General features: G+C 32.5%; 1 protein-coding gene across 1 annotated transcript in view; it reads left to right on the forward strand.

The window, feature by feature from the left end:
* LOC111089684 (NADPH oxidase 4-like) overlaps nucleotides 1-21,922 on the forward strand; it is a 38,988-nt gene that overhangs the window by 15,298 nt on the left and 1,768 nt on the right. Inside the window, exons 5-6 of the mRNA XM_022402616.1 lie at nucleotides 2,881-2,978; nucleotides 3,320-3,347. Of these exons, the coding sequence (XP_022258324.1) occupies nucleotides 2,881-2,978; nucleotides 3,320-3,347 (126 nt within the window). The remainder of the gene's footprint in view (nucleotides 1-2,880; nucleotides 2,979-3,319; nucleotides 3,348-21,922) is intronic.

The raw sequence follows: 21,922 nt of genomic DNA on the forward strand, positions 1-21,922 counted from the left end.
TAGTTTCTGTGTTCACTGCCGAGTTATATGCTATTTCTCTTGCCCTGGATCATGTAGAAGCTATGCAGTACAGCAATTGTACTATTTACACTGATTCTCTTAGCTCTCTACTGGTCCTGGAATCGCTTAACGTTAGTTCTCACCCTGTTCTCGTCGATATTCAACACCGATTGGCCCACTTTTCGCAGTCTTCTATTTCCATCCAGTTTTTCTGGATCCCTGTTCACGTCGGTATTCACGGGAACGAGCTCGCTGATACCGCAGCTAAGTCCGTCTGCTCTGGTGCCATCACGGCCGTGCTTGTCCCATACATGGACTACAGTCCTGTCTTCAAGGCGAGGCTTCGTGCCAGTTGGCAGTCGACTTGGAGTGAGCAACGCCATAATAAGCTTTTCCAGATCAAACCTTCTGTTGGTCTTTGGCCGTCTTGCTTACGTAAGGATCGGAAGGAGGAAGTAGTCCTGGCAAGGCTACGCATTGGTCATAGTTTTTAACCCATCGTTTTCTTTTATCGGGTATTGACCCACCGATGTGTAGCCATTGTGAAACTCAAGTCACAATAGCCCACATTTTACTGTCATGCCGTCGTTACGACCGTGAGCGGCGGCATCATTTTAGACACATTTTATCTAAAAGTTTACCCCTGACACTGGACAGTGTCATTGGTAATGGTGACATTGTCCGATTAGATTGTATTTTTAATTTTTTTACACACTATAGGTATTTTTAATTCTGTATAAATCTTTTATTGACATGTATTGGTTTTAACACGCTGTATTTTTACATTTTACATTAATTTACTTTCTTTGTTTTTACCGGTTGTTTGGCGCAGATAGCCTTGCTGCTTTGCGCCATAAGACACCAACCAATCTAATAAAAGAAACTATGTTTACTTAGTTTAACATAACGCATTTGTAAGCTCAAGACTCATTGTTTTGCATAATTTAGGAGTGTAACATGCTAATTTAGTCGCACGACAGTCTACTTCTACGTGCAGAAATACCTTTAGCTGTATCTACACGACAATCCACTGTTTTTATACACAATAATTCTCTACCTTATATATTGTTTTAGGAGCCCGATATTTCACCTACCTACATGACAAACTTTTGTCATACCTGCATGAAGCCATAACTAGTTATACAACAATTCATTCTCTTGGTACGTGACCATCCTTCACCTTTTGTGCATGGAAATTCATCGTCTTAGATGCACGACCTTCCGCCACTCTTAATGTGTGACAGTAACACTATAACCATACGAAAATCCACCACTCTTAATATGTGACAGTAACACTATAATCATACGAAAATTCACCACTCTTAGTACGTGACAGTAACACTATAACCATACGAAAGTCTACCGCTCTTAGTACGTGACAGTAACACTATAACCATACGAAAGTCCACCGCTCTTAATGTGACAGTAACACTATAACCATACGAAAATCCACCACTCTTAGTACGTGACACTAACACTATAACCATACGAAAGTCCACCGCTCTTAGTACGTGACAGTAACACTATAACCATACGAAAGTCCACCGCTCTTAATACGTGACAGTAACACTATAACCACACGAAAGTCCACCGCTCTTAGTACGTGACACTAACACTATAACCATACGAAAGTCCACCGCTCTTAGTACGTGACACTAACACTATAACCATACGAAAGTCCACCGCTCTTAGTACGTGACAGTAACGCTATAACCATACGAAAGTCCACCACTCTTAGTACGTGACAGTAACGCTATAACCATACGAAAGTCTACCGCTCTTAGTACGTGACAGTAACACTATAACCATACGAAAGTCCACCGCTCTTAGTACGTGACAGTAACACTATAACCATACGAAAGTCCACCACCCTAGATACCTCACACTCCATCATTAATACACAACAGGCTAGGACTCTAGTTATATCCTTGCTTCACAACAATTTACTACCTTAGCTGTTCAACTGTCCACCACCACCACCTTTTTACAACAGGTACATTAGTCGTATCAGTTTTACGAATATCCAGTTCCCTAAACACGAAAACCTAACATTCTAAGAATGGAACAATTCAATCGCTTTAGCTTCACTATAACTTTTAGCCGATTTTTCTTCTTCTAGTAACAATACAATAGATGATAAAATAGTAGCTTCTAGTTTGGTGTTAAAAAACATAAAACAATTTTCGTCAAACTGAAATGAAACAGAAAAGTTAGGAATATCGGAAAAATAGATAAAAAAAATGCATAATTGAAGCATTCGATGACGAATATATTACGAACTTAATATGAACCTCCACCATATCAGGTATATGTGTACATTAAGGCTTTTAATAAAAAGTGAAATTGCTTTATTGACTAGAAATCTCTAAAGCTTCTTAATTTGCTAAATGAAACCATAATAATCATATTAATTTTACTGGACAAATTTCATACGAAAGGAATATCGAACATACTTCAGTATGTAATCGCTGGTAAACGTTCCATTTTTATATCGACTCACTTTTATCTTGAACAGATCTTGTATCTTAGCAAAGTGCACAGTAATTTACTGAAAAGTTACTACTATTCCCCCAAAATTAATTCAATAATATAATTTACAGTTTCCATATAAGTCAAATATGTGAAAGTGGGGTGCTATAGCACCCGGTTCAAACGCCTCTGTAATGGTGAGAGAAATATAGTTAACTGTGATTTACTGAACCGTAGCAATATGAGCTGTTTAGGATTTGTACCCATTAAAAGAAAGTATGGTGATGTTCAAACTAATTATCATTCACAGAAATATGCTTATCGGTTTAAACTAAATTTATCTTTCGCTTGAACTTACAGTAAAAGAATCGGAGTTGATTGATATCTTTTTAAATTTACGTTGGTTTTCAGTTCTTCATTCCGTCTCTCACGTGATTAATGCTCAAAGCTTCTCACGTCATTATAATTATCACTTCAGGGATGTGAACGTTGCTAATTTTTGTGGACAGGTAAGATAGTTCAATTAATTTATTCTGGTAGAAAATAAAATTAGAGTAAGATAATTACAAAATATATTCTAAGAAAAGATAAGATTGGAACTTCTCAATTAGAAAATCTTCTGGTAAAAGGTGGTACTGGCTCAGTTAGCTTAGACTTTTTTCCGATAAAACAAATGTGTCTTGGAAAATAAGACTGTCAGATAACTTCGTTTTTTGATAGAAGACTGGGTCAGGTAAGGTAGAAGGTATTTATTTAGGTAACAGTTTTGTTAAAACTACGTTATTAATTCTTTATTTATATTAAAATATCGCAGCAACTTTTGCTCTACATTTTATTTTGTATATTTCAGGACCCTTTGGATACAATACTCGGAACAGGTATGTTTTAAGTTTTTCTAGTGGTTTATCTAATTAGGTTAGAAAGAAATACCTTAATTTCATTACATAAAATCTTGCAGTTCTGACTTGACGTATGGCACTTTGTAGACATGTGTATAGTTTTGATGAATGAGTCAGCGCCACCGCCTAATTTCTTCTTTACCCACAAGTGTTCAGGCTGAATAGTGTGTCATGTGTTAGAAAGTTAGTTCAACTGCTGTATTAGTGTGAACTAAGCTAACATTGTACATTTTTAAATACACATTTTGTCTTTTTCAAAGTAAGTTCAGGCGACACACTAGAAGTCTTCATTGTATTTTGGGACGTTATGTATATGGGTCAGTGGACAAATGATGGTCGAAATAATTTGTTATATACGTTGTCACAGTCATTATATATATATATATATATATAATATACTTCCACACACAAACACGTATGTGTGTATACATAAATACGCCCATTATGAACTTTGACATTTAGAGTGGGCCACGTTAGAGTAACACAGAACTAACTAGCTACGTTCTGTCAGAAAGGTTAACATGAGCAAATCCACAGGAAAAGGGACATTAGGAAAACCTAGTGCTTTTAATAATCCTAAAAGCCACAGCAAGTATAACTGTATAATGACACCAGAGGGTGCTAGATAGCCCTGAACTATAACTTTGATATTCAGTACTGGTAAAATGACAAGGAAATCGGAGAGTGTGGGTCAGGAAGACTAGTTAAACGGAGTGTTCCAAAGATATTTACCTTTTTTGTTTTTTTATTTCAGTGTAGAGTACAGCGTCTAAAGTTTATTTTATCATCACATCGAGCTGATAATTCTAAGATTGCAAGAGAGTTTTAAAACACTTTATTCTTATACTGAACTCTCTTTTTTTGGTAATTCCAAGACGATCAGTTAATTCTACTTTATAGGGATGGTAGTTATTTGTAAATGACGTGGATATGCAATAAATCTATATATCAATAAATCTTAAATTTGTATTTACATAACTCTATTAATGCTTACCTAACCTTACTATGTGCTATGTTTGTTTTAATATATAAAGAAATAATGTAATTTAGAAGTAAAAAAATATTCAGGGAATAAATTAAAAACACAATATAAATGAAAATATGTATAAGAAAGAGTGCTTGCACGCACAGTTTTTCCCTTTTTTTTATTAACTTAACTGATGAAATATATCGCCAGAAACCATCAGAAAATGATGAATGGATTATACAACCCCAGGCGACCCATTTCTCAGCAGAGTCCAACGTGAAACAATTCATAGTTAGTTAATTAAATGCCATCTTTGGTATGTTTGTACTGTTCGCGGTATTACGATTCAATAGTGACCTTTTCACTATGAATATTATGAAAATACAATAGTAATTTTCAGTTTTGGCTAGAACGTATCTGATTGTGGGTCTTATGTTACTTTAAATTGTGTCACATGAATTATTAGTGTTTCCTGTTTAAAGAAGAAAAAAAACGTTGTACGTTATTCCGTTTCTTCCTTATAAATCAAAACCGTTTAAATATAAAGGTAATTTTTCCTAAGAATCAAGAGCAGTGGTATACGAAGTCATTTAATGTTTTATGTCTGACTAAGTATTGTATCGAACTAGGAATCAAATTACTGAATGTCTTTTGTTGCCCAAAGATTAATGGTGCAACTCATTTTATATCTCATTCAAAGCTACTGGCATTACATACATGATTGTCTGATGTAAAAAAAAGAAAACTTATAAATTTTGAATAATGTGTATAGAAGATGCCTTTGATTTAAACCACGATAGAAAGGGATTTAAAGAATTTGTATTAGAAGAATACTAAGAATAAAACTTGACGATAAGTAAAGAGATTGGATGAAACGTTTACTTCAGACATACATAAAACTTAGCCTTTCACGAAACAAAAGACACGTGAAAGATGCGCCTACGGTAGAAAGGACACTCTTTACTCTGTGGTCAGCTTTTTTGTGTATGATTACTAAATTAAAAAGGGAAAAACGACCAACACTGGGTGATCTGAGTGGAAAAGTGATAACTAACTTCTTTTAGAGCCGTATTCAATTTTAAGTTTGTCTAAACGTTTTGGAATGCCATATTATCTGACTAAATCCATTTAACCTAATCGTATATGATGCTCATATGGAGAGAAATTCTCGCCTAGACTAGTTCATCTGACTTAATTGCAAGGTTAATGGTTCAAAGTTGAGTTCATTTTGTTCATATAGAGTTTAATTACACATATGTGTACTAACATTTTAAAAATGAATTTTAAACAATGAATTTTATTCTTAGCCATGGAGGGATGTAGTTTTAACTTAAATTTAAACTTGCAGATGGCTACGGATGGTTTGAGTATATAGGAAAGAAATATTTTGATTGCAAATGTCAATCATAATTTAAGTCCTCATCTAATTTGACTCAACAAAATCGTGATACTATATCTAGACATCAGATGTCATAAAACTTTAAAGAATAATGTGTAACCTACACATCCATGAATGTTTACTACAACCATAAAACTATACAAGATCAAGTACAATAATCAAGATATATATATATATATATATATAAAAAATTGGTAATTTAAAAACTTGCAACTAGGGATTGTCTAGCTGATACCATTCATGATGATCTACTGTAGCTCTTGATTATTTGATTGCATTAGTTTGAGATGTAAAATGTTCAGTTGCAGCTGGAGATTTGTTTGAGAGTATAGTGAATATTTATAGTTCCTGTGTAACTACATTCTCTATCTATAATGCAAAACAATGGGCAAATATATGCTTAGACTAAAGGTTGGCTCCCTAAAGACACCTATTATATGGTTTACAAAGCATTGAGTATGTACAAGTTAGTCATCTAATGTTCATCTATTATTGGCTGGTTATTCCTGTTTTACCTTGTACATAAGCTTTTTAAAGGAACATCAGATATCTGTAAGAAAGCTAACTTCAAGGGGTAATGATAACATCATTTGCACTAGAATTATGATGTTTTTTTAGCTTATGTAAAATGTAGAATTCTGAAATCGACTTTTCAATACCCCTGTGACCTTTGCAGTACCTTACTTAGTGTTCTACAAAAAGTTTGGGTGCAATATACCAAGCCATTTTTGTTGTATGCTGGCAAGAGAATGATGATAATCGGTCTGTTTTGAGCAGATTTTCTTTTTCATGTAAGTCTAATATAGGGCTTTTTTGGGGCATATATATATATATATATATACAGCCTTGGCAGTGAATAGTAAAGGTTTTAAGGTGTTGTTTAAACTGAATTGTTACTGTTTAAGGTGCTTGTTGCCTAAACGTTCTCTTAGAGTTTTGTGCGATACCTGTTATGAACCACTGTGATAGATAAGACATGTTCATTTGTCACCTGCAAACTAATAATAGAATATAATGTAAACTTACATTTATCAACTCCATTCAGTATATTTATACTCGGTGTTGCCTGCTGTTGAGTACAGTTTACTCGGCAATTATGTAAATTAGAAACAGACAGTGTAATATTTTGTGTTTCCTCACAGATCTGATCACATTAAAGTGGTTACCTGTGAAATGTATATAAAGTGACATACAGTGTACATTTCTGTATAAGGTTCTCTCTCTTGGAATTGGAAAATATGGTGTCCACCTAGACATTTCATGAAACATCATAAATATACACAGGTGCACTTAACAGAAGGGTAGAGGTAGCTATTTCAATAGCACTCCCCTATGTACCATTGCGATCTTTGGCCTTTTCTTGTATGTACTCTTAAATGCTAGAATGGTCTCTAATTTCTAGCATATCAGCATAATGCCTTATGCCATTCGGTCCATGTCCAGTAAGTAAATGGGACATGGACAACATGAAATTGATGAGTACACTGTGGACATTAAAGTGTTACTTCTCAGATCTAGTAATTATAAACGAAAATGCTCTAAAAAGGGCAATTGCCATAACCTACAATGTGCTTTAAACTCCACAGATTAGGACGTGTAAGAATGGCATCTGGGCTTCCCTGCTGACATCTAAATTTTTGTTTAAGTTGCAACACCAATCTTTCATAGGTTTGTCGCTGCCAATATTCATCAACTAGAAAGTATCGGAAATTAGGGTACTCGGTTATGTCTTCTCCATCAGCACTTGTGATAACAAAAAAACCTGAAATCTTCTTTTTGATATTTCTCTGATATGTTTACTGACTGATGACCTAGATAGTTTCATGGCAGCAATATGTTTAGTAGAATCTACCATCAATGTAGGCTTTTTAGCTTTAGGCTCTTCCTGAAGCTCATCTAGTGTGCAATCAAACTTCTGTTTGACAGCAATTTTTGTACTTTTTCCAGAAATTTCATAATGGGGAAGGTATTTTCTGTACAAGCAACGTAGTCTGTTCACCTCTTTTAGGCAAGTACCGTTCACAGTAATTAATGCAGAATGAAAATTTAGGAGATGCATGCCATCCAAAGACTGTAACCTCAACATGGCAACATATGACATGCAGGAGTCTGGTGTCGTTTCAGCCAGATCTTTTAAGGCATTGAGATTTTTCATTTGGCATTTTCTCTTGCTAGGATGCTCAACAGAAATCCACTGTATGGCATCAGATTTCTTACAAAAGTGAATGACAAGTAATAAATCAGCAGCTTCATAAAGACCACGCTCATGGTAGTGCAGAAATTACACACCAAAACTCTACAGCCTACTATAATGGCTATGCTTGTTACTTTCTTCTTGTCAGATTTCTTGCATATAGCTCCTCTATGCCTTTGTGACATATCCTGTCATATAATGATCAACTTCAAGGGAAGAATCGGAAGCGAATTGGATATCCATGCTGGCTTTCCAGATTAACAGCGAGAGAGGGCTATAGCCATTGATCCTAACCTCTGCTGATGAACTTGGCAAATGATAAATTTTTAAATCTAGATTTTAGGACAGCACTTTCAGTTTCTGAATGAGGAAAGCCAAATTTACACTTGGTAACATAAGCATTATTGTATTTCCTCTTGTTTACAGTAGTTGTCGCCTGGCATGGCCAGGTGGTTAAGGTGCTCGACTCGCAATCTGTGGGTCGTGGGTTCGAATCCCCATTACATTTCTCCTCAGGAATGTGGCAAGTTATTCTGTTTGATTATGATGATGTGCTGCACTGAGTCTGAGTTTCTTCCTATGATATGAGCATTATCAATCTCCAATAGAACATGATAATGAGGTACTTCACGAGACTGATACTCTCTTTTTTTTTATGTAGTGTTGACTAATTTTACCTTCAAAATAATGATAGAGAAAAAGTTAGCAAACTTCTAATTAAACTTAAGAGTGACTGAAAGGGATCTTCTGTACATAGTCTTCCAATTTGATAGCTATCTATAACAGTGTTGACCTTGTGCAGATATGCACTTATTTCTGGAGAATCATATTCTGCACAACTAAGAGTTGAGTAAAGGGCAGGAGAACCCCACTCCCATATAATGCACAGTACATCAGACCCTCTGAGATACCCCCCCCCCCCGACCGACTGAAATATGGTGTTTGGGTTAGCTTTAACCTGCTGATCAGAAGATTTGATTCTTTCAACAAAGCCTCTAGCAGTAACCCCTTTGTACCCTTGGTCATTGGTTTTGAGCATGTTATAAATTCCTGCAGAAAGTTCTTTCAGGTCTTTGATCAAATGATTCTAAAAGACAAACTCTGGGTTTTTCTGAAATCTAGGATCTCGATTTAACAAATGAGACTTGACATACTTGAAGGATAATTTGACATCCAGATGATAAAATTGACCAAACCAACCTGTAGGAAACAGTGTCGGGAAAACAAAATGTGTCCAAATGGCATTGCCAAGAATCCAATGATTGTTTCTGGACTATGACCATTTTGTAATAATCACAGTCTAAACCAACATGAAGCTTTTCATCCATTCTTCAAATAGCATATGCCTGCAAGCCATTGACATATTCTTTAGTACCTTTTTTTAACAGTGTACTGCTAACATTGCTGACCACTTCAATCGTCTTCTTCACAATATCAACAATAGTATTATTTACTAATGTCTTTGTAAAATACATTTGTTTCCTTAAGCTGTTTTACAGCTCATGTAATGTCACTGACACCTACCAGACTTGACCATTGATAATGATGTACAATTCAGGATCTGGTAGAAGTGACAAGCAATTGGCAGAGGAACTGCTTATCCATCGCTAAAGGTAGAAAGAACATGGTACCTTTGACTGCCTTTAGGGCGTTATGGATAGGATTTTTCCAGTGTATGTTCCAAATCCTACTATGGTTTGAAAGACATTGGCTTTTTTTATAAGCTATCTTTCCAAATGGCAAGATTTGTAATTCTTCATCTCATGCCAGTCTACAACTAAAATGGCTTGGTATATTGCATCCAAATTTTTTGTAGAATGCAAAATAAGGTATTGCGGAGGTTGTAGGGGGTATTGAAAAATCGATTTGTTACTTCTATATTTTACATAAGTCTAGTGTTAATGATGTTATCATTAACCGTTGAAGTTAGCTTTCTCACAAATATTTGGGGTTCAACAAGAATTACCAGCCGAGAATACATGAACAAATGTAATTCTAGGTAACAACATGTTGCCAAAATAGGGGTTTGTAGTTTGAGTAAATAATGTCTACAGTATCTCCAGCCTTGTTTCTTTACTTTTTTCATGATCCCTATTTGCAGGTTATTAAGTTCCCAATTTCTTATTTATCTTGTTAGAATTACACTTTGCTGCAGTAATTGTGAATTCTGTTACATTGCTTCTAAGAAACCATTGTTCCCAGCTGCAACATATTCTGTGATGCTTAACAAATTAGCCAAATGCTTTACCTCTTCTAATACGGGTGAGTGGATTCCACCTAGCCTGTATTCCTGAAAGTAACCATAAAGCAGTTATACTGTAACTTTTTAAAATGTACACGTATCTTCATGAAATTTTGCAGATTATCAGTAAACATTACATATCATTCATACACAAAGTATCAGATTTTTAAATTACATTTTAACATTTTAAAATAAATTATTTGCTCATGCATTTTTTTTTTATTTTTGAATGTTGACTATCCAACATGCAAAGTAATTTTGATTTTAAGATTAAAAATACCTTTATGCATCAGAAAATTGTTAAATTATCCATGCAAAGTCTCCATAACCTTCTAATATTCTCCAGGAATTATCAAATGTTTTTTAAAAAAAAACTTTATATTTTATCTGTTATTTTCACTATTGTATCTCTGTGTGTTTTGTCGATTCCACCTACCTTGTAACCACTATATATATATATATATATAAAAAGAAATAATGTATAGATTATGCTTTTTTTCATTCTAGAATTACTACAAATTATAACATGAAGCCACAAATGTTTAGTGTAAATAGCTTAAGTCTCATAACATTTTACATATGTAGAAATTCTCTTATTTTATTGACCTTTCAGCAGTGTCTGACTAACAATACAGAAGTTGAATGACATGGTGCACATGTACTCATGTTACCTATCCAATAATATATAACTGGCCATTACAAAGTCTTGGCTGTGTTCTAGTGGACCAGTATTTTGTTAAATATAGTCACATTTCAGTTATAATACATTATATGTGTATATAAATTATTACTATTAACGAATAAGTTCCTAAATTTTAGTTATTTTTCTTAAAACATAGAACAGTAAATAAAGAAGTATAGAAAGCAATTATATCTTCTAGTTACGAACTTTGTACTCATTTGCTGCTTGCTGTAATTTGCTAAACTTTTGGACTTTTGCACGTGGAGAATGTAAAACTATATATATACATACATATTTTAGGTTTTATATATGTATTTTGAAATAAAAAAATCACAAATTTTTACATAAATCCCACTATAATTTATTAGACTTACTAGCTTAGTTGTATTTGGGCTTAAAAAATGATTTTTCGACCTCAATAATGTCTTATCACTTGGAATCTACTACGAAAAGAAAGGGTTTCTCGCATAAATACTTTGCAGAGACTCTGAGAACCACATGAGGGGATATTCTTAGCTTTCAATTGGTTATTCACATATCATAGATAGAAGTAGGGGTACATAAGCAAGTATTTCCAAAAATGGAAAGAGGTGGGTGGGGCCACTGTGTTTGATTCTCTAAATGTAGCAATACCTCAGTAAATAGAAAAGATAGGAGGTTTTTATTTTATATTCTAGCTTGTCAGTATCGGTACTTTGAGTTCGTAATTCGTAAGAAACTATAGGCTTTGTACCTGGACATCATAAACTTCTAATCTGAACCAATGCTGCATTCAACATACCATGTCACACACACACATACAAAAATCGATGTTTAGGATTTGTTAAAATTATTTACTTTTAAATTAAATAATTAACTTATGTATAATATTAACATTTGAATAATTTACAGTTTAATACTAAAGTTATAGACTTACATTCATAAAATAGTATTTCAATAAAATTTTGGATGCAAGTCTACAAATGTGATAACATGGCCTTTGACCCATGACCATAGGAAGACTCGTCTCGGTAGGGTTAACATCTGCACTTTGCAAAGCATTATCTATTGCAGCAATGATGGCATGGCACTTCCTAGTATGATATACATTATACAACATATTCCTCAGAGCAGGATAGTGAAAAGATGCTGCACGAAACGCCCTACGTTTGCTGTGACACGTTCCAGCAGCACAAGGAAGTGGATGGCCAAGCCTTAAAAGTTCTTTATCTATTATGTTGTCATCCATCTAGTATGGCTTTGCATGATGGCCATGTGTACAGCCCTCATCAGTACTCTGCAGAACTTGTTGAACTTCTGACATATGGTTTTTGAAAAAAACTTTTGATTAATAAGATGGTTTCTTCATCCTCATCAGTTGGAAGAGAGAAATAATTCTGAAAGATGGGCTCTCCCATTCTTGTCCAGTGCAATTGGTATGCTAGTAATGCACTCAGCTTCTATCAGTAGGCTTTACAAAAATGAGACACCTACTTTCATGGTCTGCTGCAAGGGTGCTGCTATTGAACAAGTATTTATAAGTCATCTCATAAAAGAATGGTTTTGATGCCATAGTGTGGCAAGGCTTTCCAAAGTCCTTTTTACTAGCTATATTCTATGAGTTGACACTTCTGACATACTTTATTAGCATGCCACCATTCATCTTGTGAAAAGTTAAAATACCATGAAATGTTTTTTTTGTAGCTAATTGACAGACTGCTTTGGCCTTTTGATATTTACTTAGTCTCTGAGCATACCTCTTAAATTGTTTGTTGAATTTTATAGTCAAGTAAAGCCTAATTTCAGAATTGGTAAGAAAGTTTTTTAACTAAGTTATTTGTGTATTGCTTTACCACTCTATCCTTGGGTGCTTGCAGTAAATATTTAAACCATCTCAACCTGCAACATTCATCTCTGTTTTCTGTTTTTTAGAAGCCTTCTTAATCTTAACTATATTTGCTTTATAAGCAAGCTTGGAGACTTCCTTAGCTTTCTCAGGGTTAGCATGCTTGGAAGTTTCTTTTGCCTTCTCTGGATCGTCAGCATGATTATTTTGCTTTAAAGCACACATTTGTACTCGTTTAAATTTATACAGTGCCTTATTTTGTTGTCACTGTTTTTTGGCTCTATTAAACAGAGGCATCTTGGTTATCAAATTTGATATAACCCTTGATCTATGCTATGATACTCAAGTATTGTAGTGTGTCAATGTAATTGGAATGTGTAATATTATTGTGTAACGTACAATATTGTTGGGTTGCTGTGAACAAAAAGTAAGAATAAAATGGTGGTCTACAGAAGATAGATGTAACTACGTAACCTACAAAATAGCTAGTGCATAGACAAATTGGCTAGTGTATGAGAAGACAAATACACATGGTATAAAATGGCTATTGTACACAATACGAATGTACACAAGTATCTGAATAATCGATGTACTGTACACAAATGTCAATATGGCTGGTGTACATAACACAAGAGAACACAATGAACTACTTCATCACAGTACTACTCGTGCAGTAGAGAAATCCACATGGAAGTACTATTGAAATCACTCAGTGGTCAGTTTTAAAACATACTACTCAAGTTGAAACACCTCACCAGTACAGCGACATGAGGTCAATCTCGTGACACTTACAATTGCGATGATTTACGTGAGAAATAGGTCTTTGTGGTTTTGTCTGTAGCAGGGTTCCTGTATGATCTCAAGCTTGCTCAAGTTATAAGTCATGCAGAACAATATGGTTTGACACTTTAATTAACTGATTGCGTAAATATATAAATATTAAAAACATACAAATTTATAAGAATGATATTTAAAACGTTGTGTATTATTTTTCTTTTTGTTGCTGCCAAGGACTTGCCAGTCAATTCTTCTACCTTGCTTGCTTGGTTGTTTTTCTATCTGTCGGATTGCAGCTAATTCCCAAACAGAAAAATTTAAAACAAATAATACAACTAGGGTTTTTTTGACACAATAATATAACAGTGTTTAAAACTAGTAAGAGAGTGTTTGAATGGCTTTTTGCATTTCCAGAATCGCCATGAAGAATGATGAGCAAGAACTTAAAAATTTTCAGAGGGTGGAAGTATTAATTTTCACAAATCAACATTTCATTACCCCTATGACCTTCGCAGTAACTTATTTAGTATTCTACAAAAGGTTTGGCTGGCAAGAAAATAATAATAATAATAATATGAAGAATTACAAAGGGGCCTTTTTGAGCAGATTTTCTTTTCCTTGTAAGTTTAGCATTCATGCTTTTTGGGGTCATTTTTGTGTATGTACAACCTTAGCATCAATAGTAAAGGTTTCAGTGTTGTTTGAAACCGAATCTGATTAGGGTGTTTTTTTACCCGAACATTCTATTTGGGTTTTATGCAATTCCTTACTATCCCTATTATGAACCATTATTGTGTACATCAAAACTCAAGTAGAAATAAATGCAATACCTTCACTTGGAAAGTATGATAGGTACAGTAAAAGTATAATATAAATGCAAATGTAACAGAACAAGAATGATCTGTAACTTTTGATTTTCCAATATACAAAAAGCACCCTTTAACAAAGGTTGTATAGTAAGTATGTGAGTAAACAAACTAACTTTAATATGACAGAGACATAGCATCCAACCATTATGTATGAAAAACAAAAGTATATATATATATACATAATTAATATTTACAGTTTTAACTTTAACCAGTTCCATATATAGTGCCACCACCTAATTTTTTTAGAGATGCACAAGTGTTCAGGCTGCATAATGTCATGCATTACAAAGTTACATTCAGTTGCTGCCTTGATGTGAACTTTATAAGTTATGTGTGTGTATTTAGTTAGCCAGTTTCTTAATTTTTACAAGTTTGTGTGTGTGTGTGTGTATGTATGTATGTATGTGAAAACTTTCATGAGCTATATTCACATTTGACGGAAAATGTTACTTGTTATACTTACACAAGTTATATGTACATACAATGGGGAATGTGGTTTCTTCCACGAGTTATACATGCACTAGTGATAACATAAAATGACACAACTACGAGACTATTTTTCCTCTTGTTTAGATTAGTAATGGTAATCTAGCAGTGGTAATCTCTTTGCTACAACTGTACCACCATTTTTATTCTGATCAGCCCTTGTGTTGTCACTGCCTTCCTTAGTAGAGGTTCTTATTTTCTGTAAGTGGATATCAGAATCTTTACATGTCCAGGAGGAGACAAGGCTTCAAGTGGCTTCCAGTGATGTGAGAATGGGATGGTCCTTCAACCAGCATAGGAGAGAGGATCATGATGGCTAGAAAGACAAAATAATTGAGAACAAAAAAGCCAAAATTGAAGGTGCTTAGCAAGTTTGGTCTGGGATAGATAATGAGTAAAATAAGGATAAATTTTGTAAGGTAATTAGTTACAGTTGGATCGTTCATGGAAAGGTTCTGTGATGGGATGTAAGTACTAAAATAAAGAATGCAGTAACAGTACATGCACATATCCCACCCTGACAAGAATGGCTCTCTAGTACCTGTGAATATACCAGTTAAGTTCAGGTTTCTTAAGGAACTAGTGGGTCATTGCTTTGCTACATCAACTACCACAAGCAAACTTAACCACCTGCTTCAACGCAGGCGAGATCTTCTATCATTGTCTGGTTTCAGTGCATAGCTTCAATTCCAATGGAGAAAGGAAATATGTGAAAGTGTAAGTACTGGAGGGTCAAACAGTACAAAGCTAATATTCAAACAAAAACTTGCTTCTGTTACATGCGACATGATTGTCATTTGGGTCAAAATTTGGGGGCATTATAATGTTACTATCAATCGAACCATTAATTGAATATTAGCTCAAAATTAAGTATGGTGGCAGGTATCCTTAGTACTTTTGTCATAAACAAACACATATACTAGTTTTCTTCTTATACATTCCCTAAAAATTTTCAAACAGATTATGATAGTTATAAGTATAAAACTTTATTTTACAAAATAAATTGTTCTTCTAATTTTTTTGTTTGTTTTTTACATTAAATTTAGTTTACTAGTAGAATATCCAAAATACCTTGCTTTTATTTTAAGCTAAATGTGTTTACCTAATATATATAATGTTGTAACTTTGTTGTTTCATTGGCAGGTTCTTTAAAATTATCAGATGGACACAATTAAATGTTCACTCTACTATTTCCTGGATTAACTTTCTACAAGCTTGAACTTGTTGTAGGTCTATGTTACAAATGACATTAACTAACAAACAAAATCAACTAACTTGTACAACACAATTCAACAATAATAGCAAGTACAGATCCAAATATCTCAGTAACACACTGAGTGATTAAATGCTATAAATGAAATAAACTCTACACTCTCCTAACTATAGCCTCATCTATCTTCTAAGTTCTTTACCCTTAAAACAACTACACACTTCATAATTATATCATATTTATAATCTAGATTTGACTGTGCGAGTCATTAGATGAAGAATTATTGCTAATAACCCTTTTACAAATAGAAATAAGAATTGCCTTTAGGATGCTTGGCTCTCTTTAGGTGTTTTTCAGATCATTGCTTGTGAGAGCTTTAATTGCCAACTTTTTGACCATAGTCGATGTAGACCTCAAAATGTATTTAGTAGATAAAGTATTTATTTACCACATTCTGCAGTAGATGTTGGTGTGTAGTTCAGTTTGATGGCAAAAGCAAATCCTAAAGAGCAGCAGCTCTTGAACATGAAAATCTGGTGAAAAGATGTTCTGGTGGCCACCAAACATGTTAAAATGAGGTTATCTAACAATATTGAATTGTTGAAGTCAATGTCAGCATTCATCCATTCGTGATTCTTTCTCAAGTAAAGCTCTTATTGTTATCCTTTTCCTAGCTGAAATTATTCAAGGGTGATTCAGGAAAGTTTGATACTCAGTTGCGTGCAATTAACTTTACTGCCTGGTAAAATAAATTGGATAAGAGTGTACTTGAACTTTGTATTAAGATGGGTAATTATGGCGTTTTCCACCAGACACACTGCTAGAGAGTGCCACACACAATGGGGATATGATGTCATAATACCATGAAGTGTTACCAGAGAGAATGGTGTCATAGTTCCATGAAGTGTCACTGGAGGAAGCATAACTAGACCACTATGGCAGGCAGACATTACGTCATAATTCCAACAAGTGGAATCACAGTTGTGATGAGATCATCATACTCGTACACATCTCAACATGTAATCAGTGGCCAGATTTAATTATGTTCTTCAGTCAGTTTATGTATAAAATACTAATTCATCAGTTCTGTATTTAATCATACTTTTTTACATTTCTTTACCTTTTATAAGTAAATCACTTATCATCCTGAAATGGATACTTGTTCAAATCTCTAAATAATTTAACATAATAACTTACTCTTTCACCAGTTTATTTTTTATGCTATCAGTAAATAACTATAATTTTTATTCTTCTCAACAAAATATGTCATTTCATACATGTATCCTATGACAGTTCTCATTTACATACTTTTTACAGTTGTTTTTTTTTGGGGGGGGGCTGAAGATGTTATCTTTACAAGGATAGTGTTATTTTAGGCAGATAAAGTTTCTATAGTTCCATAGGATTTTAACACAACTGCTGTTTCCCTTTCACAAGTCAACGAGACAACTATCATAACATACATATTATCCATTATTTGAATGTGGCAGTGTAAATCACTAATCATCCAGTAAAGGACCATTATTTAACATGCAAACTTATGTGACAATATTACTGTTTCACTAATTTGTCTTTATCCATATAATTATTTTCTTGACAAAATATTCTTTCTTATGATAAAGGACAAGAGAATACACAACTAATTTTGATTTAAAATACTGATAATAGTTTTAGTTTCTATATTTAAGAATACTTTTACAATTATTGTCAAACTTTTATTTCAATGAGACAGCTATAATTGAGACATATAATTGAACGTAATGTTTCACATTGTAAGTGTGTGTGTATGTATGTATATATACTCGTATATATATGTTTAAATAAACAAAACAAGCCCAAACAAAATTGAAGGTGGTACATAAATTAAAAGAATCCCCAGGGTACAGGCTATAATGTGGGATATAAAATGTGCTGTGGGTTATGGAGGTGACTGCTGAAGTATGACCAATATTGCAGTGAGGATACATCAGCTATCAGTCTTAACCTCCACATAAAAAATCAAATCGAATCATCAAAAGAAATACAAGTTAGGAGAGCAAGATGTGGGTGCTCAAGCCCAAAACGTCCCACATCCATTTCACTCTTCACTGCCTGCAGACAGTTGTAGGAAGGTAACTGATCTCCAAAGTAAAAGAAAACAAAAAAGAAGAAAAAAACTACGAAATATGGCACTACCACTTGGGGTATGTAAAATAAACTTGTCTCCTGAGGTTGGAATTCCAGCCCCCATTGTAATAGTAAAGCACAAATTTAACTTAATTAGTAGTACAGTAGATAAATTATACTAGTATAGAGTTATAAAAGCCCAACCAAGTTATCTAAACTAACTAGTATAACTACCAACTACCACCCATTAAATCCACTGTAACTATCAATTTTCAGACTTTACACAAGCCTTTGTATGCAATAAGGTGTTCATCTGCATAAAAGTAGTGCCACGTTGTTTAAACGACCTTATTAAAAACTAAAAATAATTATCAGAAACTTTCAGTAAAAACTCCTTAGTTTTTACTTCTTTATATTTATTAAATACTTTTTATATTTATCACAAATATTTTAATAATTTTATTTGGAGTGTCTTTATTAAATCCACTGAATAATAATTTTTGCATCAATATTTCAACTTTAATAATGAAATATTGTAATATATTACAAATTTTACAAAATATGAATAATTGTGAAGTTATATCAGAAGAGCATGGGAATTACTATTAAAAGAGGGTAAGCCATATACTGGAAAAGAAAATTCTATTCTTTTATCAAAAATATATAGATTATCATTATCAATTATTTTAATTTCTTGATCTAAATAAGTACAATACTTAGCTCCCATTAGAACAACTATTACTTTTTTTAAATACCTGGTTATTGAAAAAAATATAATTATTATAAATACAGAAACTTAATATATTTTTGAAACAAAATTTTCTTTTTCCCAGTACTATGAAAGGATAACAGAATTGCTCTATTAATGAATTCATAAGAGAAATTAAATCTTTCAATGGAATATGATATACAGTGTGGTAAAATAAAATGTTTGAATATTTTTCATTTATTCACAGTTATTTAGTTATTCTAAATGTGTTGGTTAATTTTTTATTATCCAAAATGCGTTTCTTATTATTAATATTTACATTTCTGATTTTATGAAACAAAATGTTAAGTAATTTATCTAATAAAATGGCTAGTTGTTTAATAATTGTTTTTAATGAACTAGAAATAAATTTGAATTTAATCAGAGATTTATGGAGTTTAGCAATAGCATACAGAAAAGGTAAATCTATAAAATATTTTGGTTGAGAATAAGATTTTTATAAGCTTTAATGAAATTATTAATTAAATATATTTGTATTGTTTAATAAGTTTAATGTTTGTGTACTATTGATTTCGTTTATCATAATTAACGCATAAAACGTTTTTAGAAATAAAGGCAAAATTACAATTAGCTTTATCAATGGAAACTATAACATATTCTTCTTGTAATTCTTAAATCTTATTTTTTGATTGATTTAACGATAAATCTATATGGTATTTCTTTAATTTTATACAAGATAATTTAAATCTTATTTTTTAAGTACATAAAACTTCCATTCAAAAAAACCATCTATGTGGACAAGATGTAATATAGTTAAGTTTCAAAATATGTTCATCAGTATTGTTTTCAGTAGATTTTAGAATATTTTGCTTATTACATTTTGTGGCAATTATGTATTTAGATCATTTTTTAAGTATTTAACATAATAGTTTAACTTTTATATTTTCAAAGTTACCAATAATAATAAATTTATGAAAAGTATCAATAAATAAACTATTTTCACACTCGCAAGGTAAATTATTAACTATTGGTAGGGTTTAAGTTTTTACAAGTAAAAATATTTTTTATAGATTGATGAATAATTTTAGAAATCTGCAAGTCATTGAATACTTTATCTTTAAATTTTTTTACCAAATATGTAGTCTTAATTTGTTTTCTCTTTTTCAAAGCTTGATGAATCATTAACTTTTAATCGATATTTTACAATGTCTCAAAAGAAGTATTTTGCATGATCATTTTTGAATTATATTAATTAATGCTGTTATTTTAGGAATATTAAGTTGATAATTCTTTTTAAAAAATAATTTATGTACATTAATACTAAAATAGAGAATATTATCTAAATTTCTACAAAATTCTAAAATAATTCACCATTATGATTAGTTTTTTCTTTTACATCTTATTTTCTTACTTTAATGAGGAAAAACTATCTATAAATAAAAATTAGCGATACAGTAATCATTACTGAAATTCAAAGCAGTAGAATTATTAAAATTGTGGTTTAACCCATAAGGATATAATGTTTTTAATTTCAAAATATAGAAGTTCTAAAAGTAGTCTATTGGTTTCTTCATTAACAATTTTTAATATAGTTAACTTAACAGAAGTAAAAGGATGAATTCTAAAATTATTTAATTATATGGAATTCATTAAATTATTTTTGATTTGAGATCTATGCAAGTTTATATGTATGTCATGGATTTGAGGTTTGACCCACACATTCCACATTACATTCAGTACAAGTTAATAGAAAAACTATATTATTTATTTTGCAGAGTAAATTTTTATGAGTAATAGGATGAAATGTCTTTAGAGTAGGACATTTGAGACATTGTTTGCTATTACATCTTATAACATTAGCAGCAATATAATTACTATAGTGAGATCCCTAGGATAAATTATAGTTGACACAGTTTGTCTATCAGTTAAGGCAATAACACTTAACTGCATAAAGGTTGAACAATGTAATTGAATAGCATCACATAGTCACCAACAAATCAAGTAAATGAATATCTGTATAGAAAATTAATACTTAAACAGTCAAGCAAAATCGAATCAAAAGGAAGGACTGTGTTAAAAACAGCAAATCCAAACCTATGATAAATGACGTTTAAATGAATAAAACAAGCCCAAATAAAAAAAAAAAATTAAAGACATTTGAAGGCAAATTGACCTTGTGTTTGTCTAGACTAAGTGACTCTTTTGTTTCTATAAACCAAAAATTCAGTTTCCATATCTTTCATTTAAAGATATTAGTATTTGAAATGCATATAAGGACCCTTAAGTTTTTTTTGGTAGCATGAATTACACAATTCAGTGTTCTTATATAAAACTGACAATTTTGTCATAACCCAATATACTATCATACATACTTAACAGAACTTCAGGTACTATAAGCATCATAGTTTATAATTTTATTGGATTAGCTTTCATATAAATTATGTTCATTCCACCTTAGTATGTAAGATTTTATATGGTTTATAAATGATAGTGAACAATTGTCCAAATGTTCAGTTTAATTATCTCGTGTTATAATTTCTATAGTCTCAAAAATGTTATGGTAACAACTAAAATTGGTGTTGTTATATATCAGACAAGCTGTCTTGAAAAGGACACTTATTTTCATTTTTAGCTTTATAAGTCAGTTGAGTTTAATAATTCTACATAAATAATAATGACTGTTATCTCTTTGACTAGTAGAGCTTGTTTCTTACTAACTGAATATAGACTATATGTTTCTTCCTGACATGAGTCACTTTTGATATTCAGCACCACTAACCAGCTCGATAAACTTTGGTGTCAGAAAATATACAGAGCAGGAAGTCAAGTTTAGAAAAGCTTTTGATCTAAAACAGATATCACTTTCATTTGCTTGTAGAACTCTATCTGACTCGTGTTGATTTCACATGGTTCACACTGTTCTTTTTTCAGTACTCGGCCCAGCATGGCCAGGTGGTTAGGGCGCTCGACTCACAATCTGAGGGTCGCGGGTTCACACCAAACATGCTAGCCCTTTCAGCTGTGGGGGTGTTATAATGTGATGGTCAATCCCACTATTCCTTGGTAAAACAGTAGCCCAAGAGTTGGC

The sequence above is a fragment of the Limulus polyphemus genome, unplaced genomic scaffold (assembly GCF_000517525.1).
Source record: "Limulus polyphemus unplaced genomic scaffold, Limulus_polyphemus-2.1.2 Scaffold7027, whole genome shotgun sequence".
NCBI lineage: Eukaryota > Metazoa > Arthropoda > Merostomata > Xiphosura > Limulidae > Limulus > Limulus polyphemus.